The 21,795-nt window shown below is 39.3% G+C and overlaps 1 protein-coding gene across 1 annotated transcript in view; it reads left to right on the forward strand.

Annotated features, from left to right (window-relative positions):
* COL4A5 (collagen type IV alpha 5 chain) overlaps positions 1-21,795 on the forward strand; it is a 90,535-nt gene that overhangs the window by 62,977 nt on the left and 5,763 nt on the right. Inside the window, exons 31-47 of the mRNA XM_027465432.3 lie at positions 693-860; positions 1,723-1,812; positions 2,811-2,960; positions 4,209-4,307; positions 5,286-5,375; positions 6,113-6,252; positions 9,083-9,209; positions 10,488-10,568; positions 11,116-11,214; positions 11,791-11,841; positions 12,663-12,848; positions 18,284-18,417; positions 18,805-18,877; positions 19,026-19,097; positions 19,500-19,628; positions 19,892-19,990; positions 21,277-21,489. Of these exons, the coding sequence (XP_027321233.1) occupies positions 693-860; positions 1,723-1,812; positions 2,811-2,960; positions 4,209-4,307; positions 5,286-5,375; positions 6,113-6,252; positions 9,083-9,209; positions 10,488-10,568; positions 11,116-11,214; positions 11,791-11,841; positions 12,663-12,848; positions 18,284-18,417; positions 18,805-18,877; positions 19,026-19,097; positions 19,500-19,628; positions 19,892-19,990; positions 21,277-21,489 (2,001 nt within the window). The remainder of the gene's footprint in view (positions 1-692; positions 861-1,722; positions 1,813-2,810; positions 2,961-4,208; positions 4,308-5,285; positions 5,376-6,112; positions 6,253-9,082; positions 9,210-10,487; positions 10,569-11,115; positions 11,215-11,790; positions 11,842-12,662; positions 12,849-18,283; positions 18,418-18,804; positions 18,878-19,025; positions 19,098-19,499; positions 19,629-19,891; positions 19,991-21,276; positions 21,490-21,795) is intronic.

Consider the following 21,795-nt stretch of genomic DNA (forward strand, 5'->3'; position numbering starts at 1 on the left):
TCCCCAGGTACTGTGGTTTCTTTACCAAAGCCTTTTCTTAGCTTCAGATTTAAGAAAAATCAGTTTTTGTCTGCTACCTTTCAAGAATGAGTACCATCACTGTTACAGTGCACTGGAGGGAAACAAGCTTCCCAGTTGCTTCAGCAGCATCTCGAGCTCCATATCATTAGTATTAAACAATGTTGAGCATATTTTGATAATTCATATTTTTCACTCAGAGAAATGTAATGCAATGCAGAATGCTAGCCTTCAAAAATATTGAGCTGATGTTGTCTTAGAATGCTATAAAATGGAATCATTAATGGAAATATAAGAATCTCTCTATACTTAAAGACAAAATACAAGCCAGGTTAATCAATCTTGGCTTCTTGTTTTATTAACCAGACTTAAATGGCTAATGAAGAAAGTTGTTCTTTTCCTTTTGAGGATTTATTCAACTGCACTTAATACAGTTTGGTAAAATTTTAGTAATGCTTCTCTTCAAGAGAAGCTTCAGGAGAACATGGCCTTTAATGCCTGGGACATAATTAAAAAAATGAATGGTTTTAGAAGAATTGCAGGATTTTCATCAGTGCTAGGAATGTACTGCAGATAAAACTTGTCTGTTTGTACAGTACCATGTCCAGAGAGAGAGAGATTTCAGCTTTACCTTACTTTTTGCTAAAAGATTGTGTTTTAACAATGTTGTCTAGGGTTACAAGGCGTTCCAGGTGAGAAAGGAGATCCAGGTCCTCCAGGCTTTGATGTTCCTGGTCCTCCAGGTGACCAAGGAACCCCAGGCTATCCAGGACCCCCTGGCCTCCCAGGACCTCAGGGTTCACCTGGACCACCAGGCCGGGATGGCATTCCTGGATTTCCAGGTGAGTTTTTTACCTGTGGACAAAAATCAAAGTTGGACAAAAAACAAATGTTCTTTATGCTTGGACATGTCAGCTTAGAGAGCTTCAATGTTTATTCTATTCACTTAAAGTTGGATGCATGTAACTATTACATTTCATAGTTGATTTTTTTTAATTATAATTTCTTGCATTAAAATCCGTGTCACCTTTCCACTCTTCTCTCTAACTTGACACATATATTCTCCATGTTACTGTTTCATAACTTTCAAATATGACTTTGATCATCTTCATTATAACAACTTCCTTTTGTGATAGTTTTCCAGTCAATGCTACAATTTAAAAATCAAATTTGTTTAAAGGGAGTTATGAGAAATGCAATCAATTGGATCCAGCACATAGTTTTAAATACTCATTTCCTTATTCTTTGTGTTAGTGTTTTCAGTTACAGCAGTCTGTTTCTCCCTCTGGACAGGAAATCTCAAAATTGAGTTTTGAGAATCTGTCTTTTGATAAAGGAGTAATATAAAAGGTTCTAAAAGTACTGTATTTGTAGTTCTTTTTTGGATTTCAATTAAATTCAAGTTTACTTACAAGCAAGTATTTATTTTCCAAACCAGAGGACTAAACTTATTGGAGGTATAAATATGCTTTTTACTGAAATGATCACTGTGCTGCTGATTTTCTTCCCAGGACTTAACTGTGGAAAAATTGGTAACATTTTTGAGTATTCTTTCTGATTTAGATCAATGAAGTGTTTATAATTTCCTTAAAACATAGTTCAGGCTCTATATGCCTGTTTAATAATAGCATAGTGATGCAGGGAAAAGGTAGATACTGATGGATTTGGGTGTTCTGAATGACAATGGCGATTCAATGTGTTCAGGTGCCAAAGGTGAGATGGGCGTCATGGGAGCCCCTGGGCCTCCAGGCCCCCCAGGAACTCCTGGAAGAAATGGCCTTCCTGGCTCAAAAGGTAATGTTTGTTTTATTTTACACTGAAGAGAATACAGAATGTCCTGTGTGGAAAAAGCTTCATAATGCTAATATCTACAATTAATTACTGGGATCCACAGGCACTATCTTCTCAACAGTACTGATATTCGTAATTCCTTTGCAGTTTTAACCCATAGCACCCTCCGTGAAGGTGACGGAGCATAGGAACAGGCTGCCTAGGGAGGCTGTGGAGTCTCCTTCTCTGGAGATATTCAAGGCCTACCTGGGCAGCCTGCTCTGAGGAACCTGCTTTGGCAGGGGGGTTGGACCCGATGATCTTTCGAGGTCCCTTCCAACCCCTACAGTTCTGTGATTCTGTGATTAAGTCACTTTTTTTTTTTTTTTAAAAAATGATGTCATGCAATGTTAGCTATTTTTAAAAAGTTATCTTTGGATTGATGGTGCCCAAGTAGAGCATTATTTTTGAAATAAGTTCTGCTCAAGCAGCAGAAAGAAGACCATTGATAGCTTTTGGTTATGGAGTCATTCCCAGTCAGGTCTGTAAATATCACAGAGAAGTGTGTTCTAGCTACATTCTTCCAACCCCCTTTTTGGAGATGTATTTTGGAGGAGTGTGGTTAAAAAAAATAAATAAGAAAAGAAAAGAGTGATCTCCATAGAACAATGGGGCTATGAATCCAAAGCTGCTGTAGCCGTTGCAACTCCTCTGTTCTATTGGTTCAGTGTGGTGGAGCTCTTGGAGCTGTCTCAATGAGGTTCACACACAGCTGGTTCCTCTGGGCTGTCCAGAGCTGACATACTGCCTCCTTGCAGCATGCAGACATCCCCACACACTCCACCTACAGTTGTTCCAAGGTTTGAGATGCTGTGGAGAACCCTGCATAAACTGACTGATCATTCAGTGGGTTCAGACTTCATGAATAAATCATGGCCAACCTATGTAAGAAAAAGGATTAGAAATATATTAGTCTACCTTACGGACTGTATTGTTCCCATTTGTTGTCTTACCTCCTGTAGGTAATAATGGATTACCTGGCCCACCTGGGCCTCCTGGACTGGTAGGACAGAAAGGCATCAAAGGTGAAGCAGGCCTGCCAGGTCCACCTGGAAAAATTGATCCAAAACAACTAGGAGCAAAAGGAGAAAAAGGCGAGCCAGGTGTTCCAGGTACAGAATTTTGCATGTGGGTCTGGGGAAGTGGTTTGTGCTATAGAGATACGTGACCTGTACCTAAATCCATTGCAGTTCATTCTTTCTTACAGAAAAAATACTCAGAACAAGGAGGTAAAATAAGGTTCTCTTAATTTAGGCTGCACTTTTAAGGGGTTCTATGACCAAGGTACTCTGTGTAGGCACTAAAGTGCTCTCACCAGGATTAGGATTGAGTCTTCTAAATACTATTCTGAAGCACAGCGAGAGATCATTGTCATGGCTGCTCTGCCAGCTGCATTCCTGCTGTCTCTTAGGCCATTGGGGCTTTGCCTTGTAGGATGGACTTGCAGAGGTCATCTACTCATGCATCACCTCCAAATTCTCCCTTTGGGTGTCTCTGTAAACTCACCCTCAGCTGAGCAGAATGTCATCTGTGTGTGTGTCACCTCAGGATGCGGGTTAAGCATGGAAGGTTTTCTGAGTTCACTCAAGTCTGTTTTCTCTCTGGCTTGTGTTTCTACTCCCCCTCCCTTATCCCCTCAAGTGCTCTGATGTCTCCTGTGGACTCTAATTTTGTCTTGAGAAGAGTAAAAATATTCTACCCTTGAGAGAACTAGAATGCCTTTCTCTAATGTTGGCCCAGCCGTGATTATGCTAATTTATCTATTGTATTAATTTCTGCAAAGCCTAGGTAAGCTCCTAAGACACCTGCCTTTTTATTTTTTCTCTGTTAAGCGAGAGCTGTAGAGGACAGACTTAACTGTGCCTTCAGGGCAGCACAAATTTATTGTATGGGATTAAAACCATATGGTATCTGTAAAAAATCTGCCAAAATACCTGTGTTACATTTTGTAATGGCTCAATCCCAAAGTGCTTTTGGTGTAGTAATGTAATTAAACATTAACATAATCGGAATGAAATTAAACATAACTAATCTGAATGAATATACAGAGGTTAGCACAGAGTCTGCTCATCCAAAGAGTCCCTTCTGAGTGAATTGTATTAGCATTAGTCAGAAATTTGCTTTTTCTCCTACTTACAGAATATTATTTCCATTTTGTACTCATTTTACACTTTCTAGAAAGAGTATGTTTTTGTTCTATGATACTTCTCCTTGCCAGAACTAGGGGGAATTATGTTTACTGAAGAAAAATCCCTGTTTGGATTTTTATTCACACATGTAAATATCTGATCATCTAGCAGAAAAGCAAATATATAGTAGAAGTAGTAATAATAATAATGAAATATATGTTTTTCTTTAAGGTATTCCTGGTCTATCAGGGCAGAAAGGTTATCAAGGTCTCCAAGGTGACCCAGGACCACCAGGACTTAGTGGTCCCCCAGGTGCACCAGGGTTGCCAGGTAAGTAAACCAGGTCTCGGATAGTTTTGCTATGTAAAAACATTTCATGCATTTTTATACCATGGGATTGGGATGTTAATCCAGGCATATCTAAGCAAAGCATTTGGATTTACACTTAGAGCTGCAGCACAGTTTTGGGCTGTTAAAATCATTATCCAAACAGCATGCTTTGAGCTCTTTCCTCCTAAAAGACATTAGGAAAATCTGTAGGATGACTGGGTAAGTGCTTGTTGCTTGAGTAAGCAACATGACTGCAGGATTTGCCAACCGGACGTGCATGTTCTTTTCACCTTCATTTCTTACATTGTTAATCATTATACCTGCACTTTGCAAATGGCTGATTGAATGTATTTTGAAGGCTCTCTGGATGTCGCATCTTTGCTTTCAAGAATTGCAGGGATCAAGAAAACAAATTCTGTCTTGCAGTGTTTTTCCTACAGCTATCACACAATCTGAAATCTTGAATCTTTGCTCACTATGTCTGATGTGATGTAGGTCTTGCTCTAAATACTTTGTTGGGCTTTGGGATTTTTTTTTATTTTTTTTTTTTACCATCCAGGACTCAAACTAGTTAGAGCATTGTAGGTTACATTTAATTTCCTAATAAAAGCTCCTGAATACCTATTGCAAATGAGGAAGAGATAATGTGCTCATTCTGCAAAACAATTCACAGGAGACCAAGTCACACCAGTTCTAAATTATTTCAGATGGTTACTAAATCATTGACTGAGATTTGACCCATTTCATCAGACTAACCTTCAGAACAGAGAAGAAGTTGTCCTGTCCTGGCACAGAACTGAAGAAGTTTAAAATTTCCCTACAAATGGAGAAAAAGCATGTAGAAGAAGTTCGAGGCCTAAACCAACTCAAAATCCATTGCCTTTGTAATTGGATGGCAGGCATATTTGTATAACAACACATAAATACCAGAAAATTTTAATTATTGTCATTAATTAACTAAACCCACAACTTTCCTAGGCATCAAAGGAGACACGGGGCTTCCTGGGCAGCCAGGACCAACAGGACCTCCAGGGTTAAAAGGTGCCATGGGAGAGATGGGCCTTCCAGGTTAGTTACCAGGCTTGTATTTTATACCATCTTGGCTAGTGCTTTTCATAGTGCTTTGTACCATTTTCATGATACTGAGGTGGACCTGCTTGTGTGCAGTACCTAATAACATACTTGAATGGGAATTTGCAAGTCCTATGTGCACATTGTTAAAGTAGTACATAAGAAATCAGAAATACCCATTAAAAGAGAAAATTCAAATAGCTCATATATTGTAAATGTGTGCTATTTTAAAGTACTTGCAAAACTAGAAGTAGAATTATCTACGTCTTGTAATTTTCATCTTCTGATTTCTCAGACTCCAATCTATGAAACAGTTCAGAAAAAAATTGATAAACCCAGGTTTTGGTAGAGAGATATCAGATAGAATGAGAAAAGGGGAAGGACAAAGTGAATTCATTTCTTTAGAAAGGCTGCTGAAACAAACTTTCAGTTTCTGAGGATTCTAGTGTTAAATTGTACCTAGGTAGTAAAAGGAGGTGTTTGGATTTGTGTAAATTAAGAATGAAAAAAAAATTCTTAGAGGTGTCATGAAAAAGCTGTGAGATTTTAGATAATTGTTTTAGTTTTAGTTAAGCAAAAAAAGACAGCACACACATTAAGTATTCAAAATCAACCAGTGATACTGTTGGTTCTTTCTAGTTCAGTTGATGATTGGGTATAATTTAAGTGATTTCTCTAAACCACTGCAGAAGTTTGTTTATGTTTATAAAACTTGCATCTTATATTTTGGACAGGTCCCCCAGGGATTAAAGGCAGCCAAGGAATAGCAGGACGTCCAGGGCAGCCTGGGCCTGCTGGATTTCCTGGATTGAAAGGGGAGAAAGGTGACCCTGGACTTTCAAGCATTGGTATTCCTGGTCTCCCTGGACCAAAGGTATGTTTCCAAAATTCTTCAATAGAAAATTAAATGAGAAAATCAGATTCTGTGTTGATTTTTTAACTATATTTTAATATATGATATGTATAATGACAAATATGATATGTATAATGACACCAAACTTGGAGGAGTTGTGGACTCTGTTGAGGGTGGAAAGGCCTTGCAGAGGGATCTGGATAGGTTGGAGAGCTGGGCGATCACCAACCGCATGAAGTTCAATAAGAACAAATGCCGGGTCCTGCACCTGGGACGGGGAAACCCTGGCTGCACGTACAGACTGGGCGATGAGACGCTGGAGAGCAGCCTAGAAGAGAGGGATCTGGGGGTCGTGGTAGACAGCAAGTTGAATATGAGCCGGCAGTGTGCCCTGGCAGCCAGGAGGGCCAACCGTGTCCTGGGGTGCATCAAGCACAGCATCGCTAGTAGGTCAAGGGAGGTGATTGTCCCGCTCTACTCTGCGCTGGTGCGGCCTCACCTCGAGTACTGTGTGCAGTTCTGGGCACCACAGTATAAAAAGGACATGAAACTGTTGGAGAGTGTCCAGAGGAGGGCTACGAAGATGGTGAAAGGCCTGGAGGGGAAGACGTACGAGGAACGGCTGAGGGCACTGGGCCTGTTCAGCCTGGAGAAGAGGAGGCTGAGGGGAGACCTCATCGCAGTCTACAACTTCCTCGTAAGGGGGTGTCGAGAGGCAGGAGACCTTTTCTCCATTAACACCAGTGACAGCACCCGCGGGAACGGGGTTAAGCTGAGGCAGGGGAAATTTAGGCTTGACATCAGGAGGGGGTTCTTCACGGAGAGGGTGGTTGCACACTGGAACAGGCTCCCCAGGGAAGTGGTCACTGCACCGAGCCTGTCTGAATTTAAGAAGAGATTGGACTGTGCACTTAGTCACATGGTCTGAACTTTTGGGTAGACCTGTGCGGTGTCAAGAGTTGGACTTGATGATCCTTAAGGGTCCCTTCCAACTCAGGATATTCTATGATTCTATGATTCTATGATAAATATGTATGTAAATGTATTTATAACAAGCAGGATTTCCTGTAGTCAGTTATTTTCAGGTGGGAGCAAAAATTTCTAATTTTACTGGTGAAAACATTCATATAATGTTCAATCTGGTTAGAGCAGAAGACTGTTTACCTGACCTTCCAAATTGTGTTCAATTAGTAGCCTGGTTTACATTGATACCTGCTGACATTTTGATAGTTGATAGGGAATTATACAGTGAGTATTTTTGTTCCTACGTCTCATGAAGCAGCTAATTCTAGAAAAAAGTTAAAACAATACGCACTTAAGAATAAATTACCAAGGAATTGATATATCATGTTTAATGCTGATTAAAATTTGTAAAACACTTGTACTAACACTTGCCTATATCTTCCTTTCTGTCACCCACAAAAAAGTGACAGAAACGGAATATCTAGTAGACTTCACTGATACCTTATAACTGATGTTGAATAGCAATTCATTTAGCAAAAACAATGCATGATTAAAGCTCCACAGATTTCTTTTTTATTTCTGCATTATCACGGGGTACTGCCAAGTCAAAGAATCTTGGCTTCTTAAAATGTGCTGCTTATTTTCCAGCTAGTGCCATGATCCTCTTGGTTTTGTTGTGAAAGTAGTTTTGATGCTCTAGGGAGATTGTACAGCTTGGGCAGAGAATAAACCACAATAGGGAGTAGAAGATTGCTTTTAAATCCCTACAGCTAGGTAAATAACAAGTGACCTTAAACACCGCGCCTGACTGAATTTAAGAAGAGATTGGACTGTGCACTTAGTCACATGGTCTGAACTTTTGGGTAGACCTGTGCGGTGTCAAGAGTTGGACTTGATGATCCTTAAGGGTCCCTTCCAACTCAGGATATTCTATGATTCTATGATTCTATGTTGAAAATATTATGTGGGTCTGTCAAGACTGTCAAAAGCCATAGACCAACTTTTTGGTAGATTTTATAGACCAAACTTCTGTTTTTTGTTCATTTTCTAATTGTCACATACATCATTATGTGTAAATTCAGAGGAGACGCCATTTTCTTCTACTTTAAAATGCTTTAATTACTGTTCATTCTGTTCAAACATTATACACATACTGTTCAAAACACTGGTAACCCAAATAATCTTTAGGATTTAACATTTGTTTATGGCTAAAACTTTTAAAGTTGTGTAGGGTGTTTGAATATCAAACTTCTGGAACATCTAGGAAAGCCCAATAGATGAACTGGCATGTGAGCATAACAGTGTAGAATTAAATAGGAATGCATCAGGATTGCAGAGGTGTGTGCAAAATAATTTGACTTTCCTTTCTCACTTACATCATCACTAGTATCAAAGATCTAGAAAGTGCTTGGTTCTCTTAATAGAAGTTGAAGATTTGCTTAAGAGAAAGCTCTACTGGCAAACTGAAAATGTTGATACAACATTGAAGTGCTGTATGATTGAGATACAGCAGTGATGTTTTTCTGGTTACATTCAAAATTAAACTCCACTGTCAAAGACTAAAAATCTGACTATTCTGCAAGAAAAGAGAATAATTCTGTTTTGTGGTGGTTTGTTTTGTTTTTGTGTTGATTTTGTTTAATGTATGCTCCTTTTGAAGAAAAGCTATGATATGGTATATATACAAATTGAAGGGGGAAACTGTTAACTTCTTTGTATAAGCTATTTGCAACTCATTTTTTGTAAGATTATTAACATTAACTGGATGTAAGAAGAAATGTGCACAATATAATGCTGGCCTTTTTGTGATGGTAAGACTGGGAACTTACAAAAATAAATTACTCATCCTACAAAGACTGGCTTCTTATTTCTGCTTAATATTTTCCAGGGTGATCTTGGTTTGCCTGGATACCCGGGTAGTCCAGGCAGTAAAGGTGTAGCTGGAAATCCTGGTTTGCCTGGACTGCCAGGCAATCCTGGTGCAAAAGGAGAGCCAGGCCTTCCTGGATTCCCAGGTAATTCTGAACAGATTTTTTTTTTCCCTCTTGCTCTTTTATATTGGTATATATATATATCTAAACACAGTGGGTAATTGGTGGAGGGCTGCAGCTTCTCTCAAAAGTTTCTAGCAATCTGGTGTTTCTAAGCTTTGTGCTGTTGGAACTGTCACTGCAAGTGTAAGTGTGTGAATGCATCACTTCAGACTGCCTTCTGAAATCACCCATCTGCTTTGAGGGAAGGTAATAGTTGTGTGAGCCAATGCTTTCCACTCCCTACAGTGGTTGTATTCTCCTCTCCTGACCCACAAAATACCTGTGTTTGGCTCTGTTTTTCCTTCATGAATCAATAAAGAGAAAAAAGTGTAATCAGGAAAGCTGGACTTTTTATCGTGTTTATTGTCTAAAAAAATGTTATAAAGAGAAATCTTTCTGAAACATAATGAAGTTAGATTTTGTACTCTTCACTGGAAATATTAATAGAGATTGTTCATGGATGATAAATGTCAGTTCTTCCACTTCTCAATTTACAGATATCCTAAATATAGCTTAAAAAAGCAAGGTTTTTGCCTATGCTGTACTTGTAGTGATAAAGGCTGTTCTGCAAGCATGCTTGAGCTTTCTTTAACATAGGAAATCAGAGAATTTATAATAGTGTAGTCATGGCAGCAAGAAGCTTAGCAGAAAACAAAAGCCTGGCTGTGAACCTGAAAGTATTTAACCTGTGCTTCACGTCATGCCTCAAAAACTGTGAACAGTCAAAATGGTGTATTCGGGTACTACCTTGATCAGGCTCAGATGATGTTCAGAGCGGACATATTCCAACAGGTTAATTGTTTTTTCTACCTCCCACTCAGTTCATGCTGTAGGGGTAAGAATCAGTTATAAATACTAAGACCATTTTTCTTAAGATCCTTTTTCAGTGAAGGAAAAGAGGGTTGGGGAAGGACTGGCCAGCCATAGTTCATAATGCCTGCACTTTTTGTCAACAAGTAATACTTGTCTCTAGAATGGTTATTTTCTAACAGACTGACAGACTGACTGTCCTCAGCCACTGGCACTCAGCAATTAAGAGTCTTCAAAGTAACAGTAAGGACAGTCATAGTAGTACATTCTGGTTTTGTACATTCTTTGCTTTATAGTTCATCTCCTTGATCAGCTCTAAATCTGCAAAATGGGCATAAATGCAGTATCTTGATACAATTAGCTGATTTATTGCTCACGGCATCTCAGCTTATAGTGTTTCAAAATCTGCTAAAATGCCAATGTTTTAATTGAAATGTCTGTATTTTACAGGCACGCCTGGAATTCCAGGACCAAAAGGTATCGAGGGGCCTCCGGGTAACCCTGGTCTGCCTGGACCACCTGGGCCAGTAGGTGAGCATGAGCAGTGCTGCAGAGGTCAGCTGCTTCTGTGAAAAGCGGAACACATGAAGCCACTTCCTTTCTTCTTTTTAACGTGGTGAAAATCTATCTAATGTGTACATAGATGCTCAAACACCATTGTGCACACTCATTTCACTGAAACACTGAAACAGAAAAGAAAGAAGTTTTAATTTGTTTTTCACAGCTTTTGACTGCTGTTGTAATCATAAGCCATTGAAGCACGTGGCTAACTGCTTCAGTATTTACCAGCTTTGTTTGTGTATTCCAGTGGTCTAACCTCCTTCTATAGGGGAAAAGTTCCAATTTATGCTAAAGAAAAGCTTTATATTATTTTTAGTTAACTGCTTAAAAGGTCATGGGATGAAATGTCTTTTCTAAATTGTCAGGGGAGAGATAGAGACGTTTTAATTTTAAGATTACACCTTTGTAAATTTGATATTACATTGTCACGCTTCAAAATTCAGGGGATGTGTGCTTTTTATTTTATTTTATTGCAGGTTAGCCATTACTGTCCTAATGTGTTGTATACTCCTTTTAGGTGATATTGGTCGTCCTGGCCCTCCTGGTCCTCCAGGGGAAAAGGGTCAGCCTGGTCGAGATGGCATCCCTGGACCAGCTGGTCAGAAGGGCGAGCCAGGTTAGCTGTCCTTTGTTCTTGTTTTCTCCTTTTCAGTCTCCGCTGTGATATCCTGCTTTCTCTATTCCATTTTTCCGGTAACTACCCATGCACCTTCAAAATTGCTTCTGTGGTTCCCAGCTGCTGAATGGTTCACAAAGGATGCTGCCAAGTTGCCTGTGAAGCACAGTATAAGAATTCAAAGAAGCTCTTGGATTTTTATTCCATGAATTCAGCATGAAGCCTTATTCTTGTATTCAGTGGTACCTGTACTGCTTCAGCTCAGTTACAGAATGACCTAATGGCATAATGTCTGCCCTAAAATGAGAACCCCTACCAGAAATGCAAATATATTAAACCACAAAGTCTGAAAGAGCGTCTTGGGAAGGGATGGAAATATTTATGAAAGTCACGGATACATTTTGAAGTAAAATCTCTAGCTTTAGTGTGGACTCTGGGAGTAAATAAGAATCCTGATAGTCTAAAGTAATCAGAGATTTAGATGAACTGCACTTCCATCCTTTGCAGCCTTGTATTCCTATTCCTGGAGACTTGAAATCTAAATGTGCGTTATTAAATGAAACTGTCTCTTTTCAGGTCTACCAGGTTTTGGGCGCCCAGGACCTCCAGGACTCCCAGGATTATCAGGTAGAGTTTCTTGCTGTTCTTTGTTTAAAAATGTGAATGGAAATTGTCTGTACATATTATTAAAAAAAAAAAAAAAAAAAAAGTTTCTTCTGCAACAAATGAATATAAAAAAGAAATAACTTTTTTTTTTTCTTCCACAGTAGATCATTTTCAGCTAACCAGGGTAATAAAGACACTCATTAATGAGTTGAATTTTGTAACTTAGAATTATGCAGACAAAATAAATCCACCCAGGACAATTGAGTCTACTGCATTTTGTGGAAATTTGCTGATCTGTCTCAGTAAATAAAGCATTCCTACATCAGAAGCTGCTTTGAAAATGTCTGCTATATTTTCAAAAGCAACTTTACAATCTACGTTGTATTACTTTCCAGTAGTATTCCTAAATTCCCTAAATGTATTTGAAAATTTTGCACTCCTTAACTTTCAGTGGTGTCTCCAAAAAACAACGAAGTCTTAATATTCACAATATTCAATATTAATACTTCTTTGCAGGTATATAAAGCTCATGAAAAGCATTGTTTGTAGGTTCATAAACTCAGAGGATGATTATAAATTAGTGTCACTGAGTAGTAAAGTGAGACTTTGTAAGATCTTTTAATATTTCAAAAGCTATAGCACTTTCTCCTGCAAGAATTATTGGCCCCAATTCTTTTCTGAATTTGTTAGTTCGATTCTTATACTTTCTCACTCCAAAAATGAGATGAGTTGTGGCCAGACTTGCACCTTCTTAATCAAGAGAGAGAAATAGCTCTGCAGACTGACATTTCCACATACCAGTTTGTAACAGTATTCATAAATACGGCTGTTTGGTTTTACAGGGCAAAAAGGTGAACTGGGGTTACCTGGCCCACCAGGACCACCTGGACTTCCAGGTCTGAAGGGAGAACCAGGTTTCCAAGGATTCCCTGGCCTACAGGGTCCACCAGGTCCACCAGGAGTACCAGGGCCACCTCTGGAAGGTCCTAAAGGTAGCCCTGGCCCACCAGGTGTTCCAGGAAGACCAGGTAAGAGTGTGATCCATGCCCATCAACATCTGCCAGTACTTTTGCATTTTGCTGCTAGGTTATCAGTGTTTAGACTTTGTCAATTTATTTGGATGGTAAGTTCAAGCCTCATGGCATAGGTCTTAAGTATTTATGGGCAACAAAAGGATTTTGTTGCCAAAAGGGACAGTATCTAAAAATAAAACATCCTCAGTTTCTATTCGTTTCTGATACCTGGCAGCAAAAATAGATTTTAATAAATGTGAGATTCTCCGCATGCTGTCACAGAAATCATCTAGCGAGCACGATACCGACTTTTGAACATCTGATACCTTTGCTGATCATGTGACAATCCTGCAAATGTCATCGCACACAAAAAAACCACAAAAGTAACAAATCCATCATTTTAAGAGTCATGAAAATCAAATTCACGTTAGCATCACAGCATGATCAAATTGGATAGCTGCCTCTTCATCCTCAGGTCATGTAACATAAGTCATTGCTCCATTGTGTCATGTGGCTCCCTTGGATTCAGCGCACCATCATGCTGTGTTCATCTTTCCATTCCATGTTTGCATTTTGTTCCTGCACCAACTAATTCTGGGAATGAAAAACTCACCATGCTGAGTTAACATAGCTGAGCAACTTCCTTGCTTGTTTTAGAATTTGATTTTTGTCATAAAATGTTTGTTGCCCTCAATTTATTTGCATTCTCAAACTCTGACCTCAGATTTTTCTGTTGTTCAAAGATTTGTTTGCGGAAAGTCAGTCTTGAGCTGGTGTATTTGTAAAATAGCTGCCACACGTGTGTTTTTCACTTTAGATATCAAGGGATAATTTAGTTTTACAGGGAACACTTGGGAAGAATTTAAGATCCCTTTTTTTTCCTCAGGCTTGATTCTGATACCTTTAAAAAAAAAAAAAAAAGCAGCTAAGCATCTCCTGATGTTTAATAAAACTACTAATTGAGATTCTATGCTCTGCTGTAGCATTGCTGTTTTTCTGAAGCTTCTCATCCTGTTTACACTTTTCTGTATGAATTGGGTGGTTACTGACTCAAATTGAATGGGGAAGCAGAGGAGTAGTGGTACTCATTTTGTGTAGTTTTATCAGCATTGGAGAAAAAAAAAAAAAACAACAGCCAGTGAGGTTCTGCTCAGCCATGTTCTCTCTCTTTCTCTCTTTCTTTCTCTGATTTCTATTTTTGTTGCATGCAATGAATAAAGTAAAGCATTTGTTTTGCTCAGTTATGCATGAACTAATGTGGACAAACCAAACTATTATTACAGTTCTGGTACAATCAGCACTCTAGCCTTTTGTTTCAAATGATAACACAGTCTATTGTTGAAATGCTGATTTTTGTAACGTTTCAACATAAGGCAGCTAGTCATAAAAGCAGTTGTCTGGCTGTCAAATTACTCCCCTTCCAGGGACATAAATAAAAACAGAAGCTGTATTCGTATACTGTTTGTTGTTGACTTCTGCGTATATTCTAAGATTAGCAAAAGCAATGAGGTCAAACAGTAAAGCACTCTGACTTCAGCTGGGTTGCCCCTAAAACACATTTGGATAGATGATGTTGGGAGGGATTGATTAATCAATGATAAAATGAAGTCAATTTCCAGGGCAACATAACATTGCTGTTATTCCATATGTCTAGTTTTCATTGCAATGAATAATAATAGTTTGGTGTTTTGCATACTGTATGTAAAGGAATATTGAGCTAAATCTAAAAAGAAAGGTTTAGTTGAATATGTTTGTTTGTTGACTTTTCTAACAATGTTGATGTTTTTCCCTTGTTCTAATGATGACCTTGGTGAACTCTGACCCCCTACTCCCAGGTCCCTCAGGTTAGCCCCTTAACTCCAAAATAATAACTTTGCATGAAGATATGAAGTATATATGTTTTTAGTGTCTAAATGTAGATATGCTGAGTCATTTTTCATGCGTACCTCTTAATTTGTGGTAGAAAAGAAGAGTTTAGAGCTGGCTTTCAGACTCTTCCTCCATGTTGTTGCAGGACTGGAAGGACAGCGTTCCCCATGATGGAAGGTCATGTCATGTGGGTCCAGATTTGCAAGGCTTTTATAGTGTCCCTGACTGTGAAATGTGTTTTAGCCTATTTATTCCCAGAGCAGATGAAAAAAAAGATAGACTATTTTTCCTCTTTTTTAAACATATTGTGCTGTCCTCCTGTGCCTTTGCTGTATAATTGTGTTTTGCAGCTTCGACAAATGACAGTACTTATTTTTTGTAACACCTGCTGCTATTGATTTTGGATGCTCTGAAGTGACATAAATGAATTAGCTGCTTTTATACCAAGAGGCACCATAGGAAAGTTACACAGAGCAATTGTAATGTTTTACATTCCCAATGTAGAGCGTTTTAAGTTTATGGTGTAGAGAAATCCTTATTCCCATCGTTTTGTTTCACCAGTACATGGTTAGAGGAAATGAGGAAAGCTCTTGCTTTAACATGTATTTAATGAAAATGAAGCACACAGCCCTCTCCTCCGTACCACTAGGGAGGAGGAGCAGGAGCAGGATTGGCAAGAACATGGTCATTTTCACAAGCTTGTCTTAATTTTACCATATCAACAGGTACTACAAGCCAGCTCTTGGGAAGACTCTACCATTTATGTCTAGATTAAAAATGACTTGGCATATCTACTTAATAATGAAGTCTTTAAGTTTTGCTATGATGATTTTTAGGAAGGAAAGAACTGCCAGTGAAATTTAATAAAGGAAGATTTTAGCATGCTGTCTTAAGCACTGTGAGGTATCAAATGTGGTAGCCCCTGATGGTTCAAAACCTAAATACACATTTAGCTTTATGAAATCATTGGGAAAAAATAAAAAATATGTCTTTCTTTTAAATAAATCATGGTCACATAAGCAGTAACCACACTTTCAGGGAAGGCTCCCATTATGGGTATGCAGGGAGGAACTTACCAATGGCTTCATATTTTGTTCCACCCTGTGACTGTACCCAGCCAGCATTCAATAACTGACACGTATAGGAGAGATCGATAAATCATAGCAAAACTTAGCTAACAGTAAAATAAAGTTTATGAGTACTTAACAGAAACAATGAAATGTCCATGTCATTATTTTTAACAGCTGTATTACACCTAGTATTTAAAATGATTTACCAAATATGTAAGAAATAGTGCATCAAGGTAAACCTGATATGTATTTATTGTAGTTTTTAGCTGTAAATTGCATGGTTATACATTCATATATTTAAATCATTTCACTGACATGAAAGATGCGAGTGGGACAGGAGCCATATTAATATTAATTTATATTACATATTAATTCAGGAGCATGGTAGGGACAAGCAGCTTACATTTAAACCATTTTTCTAAGGATGTTATCACATGCCGTTTTCCATAACTTTAAACAGGTAAATTAGCATCTTGGGGTATTTTTATTAAGAAAAAGTAATTCCAACAGTAGATGACAAATTACAAATTTGTTAATTCCCCCGTATTTTTGCTGATAGCATTTGCAGCCCTTTTGGTCCGTATCAATTCTGCTTACTGTTTTGGGGAGGATATATGCCTACTTTTCAGTCCTAGAGTTTTATTCACAGTTAGGTGACACTATTACCTGATTAGTAGTGTTAAGTCCCTGTATTAATCACACTTCTGCCCTGCCCAAGGCAGATTTTTTTCAAAAATAAGCTGTCATTCACAATTTCCTTGTGTATTTGCCAAGCTCCAGGCCCTGGGAGTGCTGAATATTGTCAGTGAAATGGTTACATAGCCTAAACCCCATTGTGAGTAGGACTAACTAGTGGCAGGCCTCAGCTGTAGTGTTAAAGCAATAACACATAGTAAAGCTTTAGGTTTGCCATTAAATGAAGTGTCAAATTAGTCTTAGTAGAGCCTAGTCACCAGAATAACTTGTATCTGAAAATACATATTGCTGTGTACTCATGTATGGTTTTATGCATGCATGTGGATTATATTGTAAATACAAAATATGCTGGTGAAATGGGTTAATGTGTAGTGTATATGCTGTCATCTGTACTATTTCTAACTAGTAATCTTGTTTTGTACTGTGTGATGTCTGACCCTTCTAACATCGATCATTGGGCTTTGGTGAACTCTGATCCTTCCAGGTCCTCCAGGTTAGACTCTTAACTCAGTCAATTTATTTTACTGCCTTGCATTTGATGTAAGAGAAACAGATGTTTTCCTGTAATTCTGTGATTAGTTTTTTAAGGACTGTGGTTACCCTGCAAGACTGTATGTGTTTGATTAGCATGCCTCAGATGGTAACCTGTTATAATTTGCATGTGTACAGTACTGGACCGGTTTAAAAGAACAAAATGAACACAAAAAACTCTTGCATGATGGGATGTTTTCTGTAGCTGAAACCACAATAGGATATGTGTGAAATACAGTACAAAATGGCTCTTATTTTAAAAAGATATTTTTGGAATGAATTCTACACTCAGATTTGCATGCAGAAATACAGCTTATCAGATTTATCCACTGAACATAGACCATGAGGGTTTCAAAGGACATTTTAAATTCTTAAGAACTGAAAATCCAGCACACTGCTAAATGTTATTAGATTTGTTGTACTACGGGGGAGAATGTCATAGTGCTGTCCTGCAAAGAGATCCTTCTGTTAATCCAATTATGAGATCTAAGTTGTAAAGTGCTATAAGCCGTTGCTGCACTTGCTTACAGTTTGTTTTGCCACAAGTTGCTTTCTATTTAGAGAGTGGCATAAAGATGGGGTCTCATTTTCCAGAGCTCCTAATACCTAGGTTTCATTTAAAACCACTCCTTTCTTTTGGATTAACATGGCCGTTTCAAAGGGAAAATATTTAAAGACTGGCCCAGTTCCTCTGTTGGATTTACAGAGCATAATTCTACTAAAGATAGACAAATCAGCTGGAGGGAGGGTCACTGAGCAGAAGGTAGTGCCTGCAGCTCTACTTAGTATTCAGGCAAGACGAAACGAGTGGCTTCCTGCTGCCCAGCAGTCAGCAGACAGCGTACACCAGGCTCCTCAGCAGGTATTACACATTCCAACAGCAAAAAGGCAGCAGTATTTTTACATTCTTGAGTCTGTTAAGAGACAGTGAATGCAATGCAGGTCAGCGGAGGGGATATTTGTACCATCTAATTTGGGGTTTCTTGGCTCCTACTAAAGCCAGCTGCCTGGTCACTGGTAAGCCTTTAATGCAGGTGAGTTGCACTGCCTTCCGGAAAGACCTGCTCCTCTTCAGCAGCTATACCAGGAGGCCTGATTCCTGATTTGGGTGGTACAAATAATCCCTCTATTTGTTTTCCCTTTAGTTTATTCTATTTGAATTCAGCATCGAAACATAAACGGGAAGTCAAGCCAATTTTATTTATTTTTTTACACTGAAGGCACAATCCTGGGGAGAACAGTTGACAAGTACTGACATGTGCATATTTGTTCCACAATGTTAAGGTTCGCCAGGCCCAGAAGGTCCACGGGGGCCACCAGGCAGTGGAGGACTTAAAGGGGCAAAAGGGAACCCAGGTCAGCCTGGCCCTCCTGGCCTGACTGGTCAAAAGGGAGATCAAGGACCACCTGGACGCCAGGTAGGACAAGAAATGGTTTTCTGTTAGTTTGTTTTTAAATGTGATAAAAACTGAACATGTTTGGTGGAACACGCATTTTACTGTGGTAAAATAAAAGCCAAATGTGGTGGTAGCTAATATCCTGCCTCGTATCAAGATAGGGGGTCTTACCCTTCATTATCCCCCAGTACCTGGGCAGTTGTTCCCCATTACATTCCCATAAGAGCTGTTCATGTTCCAGTCTTCTCTGACAGCACCTGCTGCACCAGGCAGGATGCAGGGCCTCAGCCCTCCAAAGCACTACTTCACAGACCCAAAATGTGCTGATCTGTCCCCTAGCCACAGCTTTTATGTTTTTTCTGAAACCACTGGAGAGATGAGTGAATAACGTGAAGCTGTTCTGTTCAGGGGGATCCTGGTCGTCCTGGTCTGAATGGAATGAAGGGCGATCCCGGGGTTCCAGGCGTTCCAGGATTCCCAGGTATTTAACTAACATTCTAAGTGAAAACCTCTAGATTTAGTAACAGCCCATCAGGGAGGAAAGAAACCTTATTTTGGCCATTCCTGCAGCAGATTTTGTAAGATGGCATGTTCCTTCACTGTGTGACCATACGAACTTGATGTTTCAGGTATGAAGGGTCCCACCGGACCTGCAGGACCCGCTGGCCTCACGGGCAGTCAAGGATTACCAGGCCCGCCAGGTAGGAGTCTTGCGTGGCATTATTGTCACTTTGCTTCCTGCTGGTAGATTTTGTTACGCAGATGTAGGACTGTGTGGATCTCAGCCAGCAATGGCAGTAGGTAAGAGAACAACAGCTTAAACAACGATTCCAGGCTATAACTTTTAGCCCTACAATTAATCCTACTATATTTTATATTCTGTATCCAGTCCACCTGGATTAACCCCTGCAAGAGGTGTCTTTTGTGGTGCCACCAAGAGCACTTTTTTGCCTTTCATATACAATTACACTTACTCTTTGTAGTGATAGAGCTCTTGGCTGCTGACTTTGCAAAAAAGAATAACAGAAACAGTGTACTACTGCAACCATCTTTAATGCTCTCTTCTGCCTTGGGTTACCTAATACTACGTTGCTTTCTCTCAGGTCCCCCAGGTTTACCAGGTACCATTGGACGAAGCATAGTTGTCAAAGGTGACCCTGGTCCCCCAGGTCCTCCAGGACAGCCTGGGTCGAAAGGGCCACCCGGATTGCCAGGACCACAGGGATTGCCAGGTATGGTTCTAGGTGGCTGCAGGGAAAAGGAGTAAGCAGTGTAGCTGACTGCAAGCTGCAATGTGCGTCACTTAGTATGGGCTGCAGAGACAAGTTACTCAATTCAGCAAGAGACAATAGAAAAATGTGGGATTGTAGCACATACATCTGGTTTAATGGTCTGTTCTTGTCTAGTGTATCTTGAAGAAATGTCACATGAGCCCTACATAGTTTAAAGATTTCTGTAGTGAGATTTCTTTCACTTTCACATTTGCCTGTTCTAGGTCCAATTGGTGTTCCTGGTGATCCAGGCAGAGATGGTCTCCCTGGTTTTGATGGTCCAGCAGGACGTAAAGGAGAGAGAGGTCTTCCAGGCCAGCCAGGTACTGTTTGTCCTGTGAGGACCCACTGGAAAAAGATGTGGTCCCTACTGAGTGCAGACTAATACTGGGAAACAAGACTTGCCTCATGAAATAATAGAATAATAATTTGGGGATTTTCTCAGTGCAAAAATATGATACTGCTGAACACACTTCGGTTTGGAACATTCTTGGAAATCAGCACATTGCTAGTCATTGTTAAGTAATACTATAGGACACTTAATTTCAAGATTAATGGCATCCCCTTTGCAGCGATGATGGTGAACAGCAAAAAATGACGAAAGTAAGAAACTGAAATGAGAGATTAGTGAAATAACTTTCACTTTATAAGGAACTTGTGAATGGGGAAAATCAGACTTAACAAAGGAAAGGATTTCATCATATGCAGAGATCAAGCAGCCATGCAGCCACTGTTTAGGATTACTCATTTGAGAAAAGAAATCAGATTCAACACTGGAACAGTTCTCTAAAGCAGGAGATGCATATCAGGGTAGTTCTGTATTGCAGCTTGGGAAAAAAAATATTAGAATTTAAACAATTAAAACAGTACAAAAATCCACAATGCTTGTTTTCTTTTTTCTCTGAATACCTCTATGAAATCTGTTAACATTATTTTAAGTGAAAAAAACATTAATAATGATCATGGGATGAAAGAATCTAAATATTTGTAGTTATACATTCTGATATTTCTGTTTTTCAAGAACAAATGTCTTTTCTGATACCTTGTTCAGTCCCGTGACTCTTCTTGGTCTCATTCAAGATTATTCTAGCCCATTTCCACTTTTTCTCACCTACTCCACAACTGAGACCAGCTTTTCTGTTCATTTTGGTGGGCTTTAGCTCAGGTGTTGTCAGAGCATGTTCCAGTGAGAATCGCTTCTGTTCTGGCTCTGCGATCTATTTTGTGATTTTAAGCAAGATGTTTCAGCTTTATCTTACCAAGCTGCACAGGCAGATGAGGATATTTTGAATTTGGGAAGCTGCTTTGGACTTATTTCAGTGGCTGCCATGTCCATTGCAGTTGTTACCTTAGTGCTTCACAGCTCTGAACATATTTAACTTCACAACGCCCCTATGCTGCCAGAAAGTTGCACTATTATAGTTAGTTTATGATTTGACCAACCTCACAAGAACAAAAAAATGGTTTAAGGAAGACGGAGTTAGGTGATACCAGGGTCCCCCAACTTACAAGCACCATAATCACTATACCGTCTTTCCTTTCAGAGCTACATTATTCTTGAAAGAGCAAGCGTGTTAAATACTGTGTTATGTTTTTCTTGTGTGAATAGGTTCACGAGGAATACAGGGCCCCCCTGGTCCTGATGGTTTACAAGGCCCACCTGGGCCTCCTGGAACAGCTTCTGTTGCTCATGGATTCCTTATAACTCGGCACAGTCAGACTAGAGATACACCACTTTGTCCACAAGGAACGTCAAGAATATATGATGGATTCTCTCTTTTATATGTGCAAGGAAATGAGAGAGCTCATGGCCAGGATTTGGGTGAGAAATATTGTATGCTGTCTTTAAGAGGAAAGAGGTTGTAGATGTTTCTTCCAATGCTCTGGTTCTCTGAAGAAATGACCATCCTTGAGATTACTTAAATAAGGATGGGGAAAGCATGCTAAGCTCTACTGCCTCCAGAAGCTGTGCATAGTAATTCAGGATGGAAGAATGTAAACCAAATCTGAGAGTTTTTTTACCACATGTGACAATTTGATAAGTGCACACAGGTCAAGAGGAAGAATACACAATTACTGATCTTGAAAAAGTGCTAAAAACAGTTAAATTAAAACTTTACTGTCGCAT

Source organism: Anas platyrhynchos, chromosome 10, assembly GCF_047663525.1.
Source record: "Anas platyrhynchos isolate ZD024472 breed Pekin duck chromosome 10, IASCAAS_PekinDuck_T2T, whole genome shotgun sequence".
In the NCBI taxonomy this organism is placed as follows: Eukaryota; Metazoa; Chordata; class Aves; order Anseriformes; family Anatidae; genus Anas; species Anas platyrhynchos.